The 288-nt window shown below is 69.4% G+C and overlaps 1 protein-coding gene across 1 annotated transcript in view; it reads left to right on the top strand.

Moving 5' to 3' along the window:
* Positions 1–6: 6 nt before the first annotated feature.
* Positions 7–288, top strand: part of GATA6 (GATA binding protein 6) — an 18,191-nt gene continuing 17,909 nt past the window's right edge. Inside the window, exon 1 of the mRNA XM_017738229.1 lies at positions 7–287. Within this exon, the coding sequence (XP_017593718.1) occupies positions 183–287 (105 nt within the window). The 5' untranslated portion in view covers positions 7–182. The remainder of the gene's footprint in view (position 288) is intronic.

Here is a 288-nt window from a genome sequence, read left to right as displayed (position 1 = left end):
CCCCCGACGCGGAGTGCAGGGCGCTGCTCGCCCCCTACGTGCACTTCGGGACCCCGCACTCGTCCGGCCGTCCCAGCTGGGAGGACATCCTGCTCTTCGCGGACTTAGACCAAACCAACAAGCTGATCTGGTCCAGCCGCGGCCCCAAGCTGAGCGCCCTCGGCGCCGAGCAGCCCGAGGAGATGTACCAGACCCTCGCCATCTCGGCCGCCCAGGGTCCCACGCCTTACGACGGATCTCCGGGCGGCTTCATGCACTCCACGCCCAGCTCGCCCGTCTACGTGCCCA

This window comes from Corvus brachyrhynchos, unplaced genomic scaffold, assembly GCF_000691975.1.
Source record: "Corvus brachyrhynchos isolate BGI_N302 unplaced genomic scaffold, ASM69197v1 scaffold106, whole genome shotgun sequence".
NCBI classification, from domain to species: Eukaryota; Metazoa; Chordata; class Aves; order Passeriformes; family Corvidae; genus Corvus; species Corvus brachyrhynchos.
Note: the sequence above shows the minus strand (reverse complement) of the source record. Positions and strands in the feature narration are given on the sequence as shown.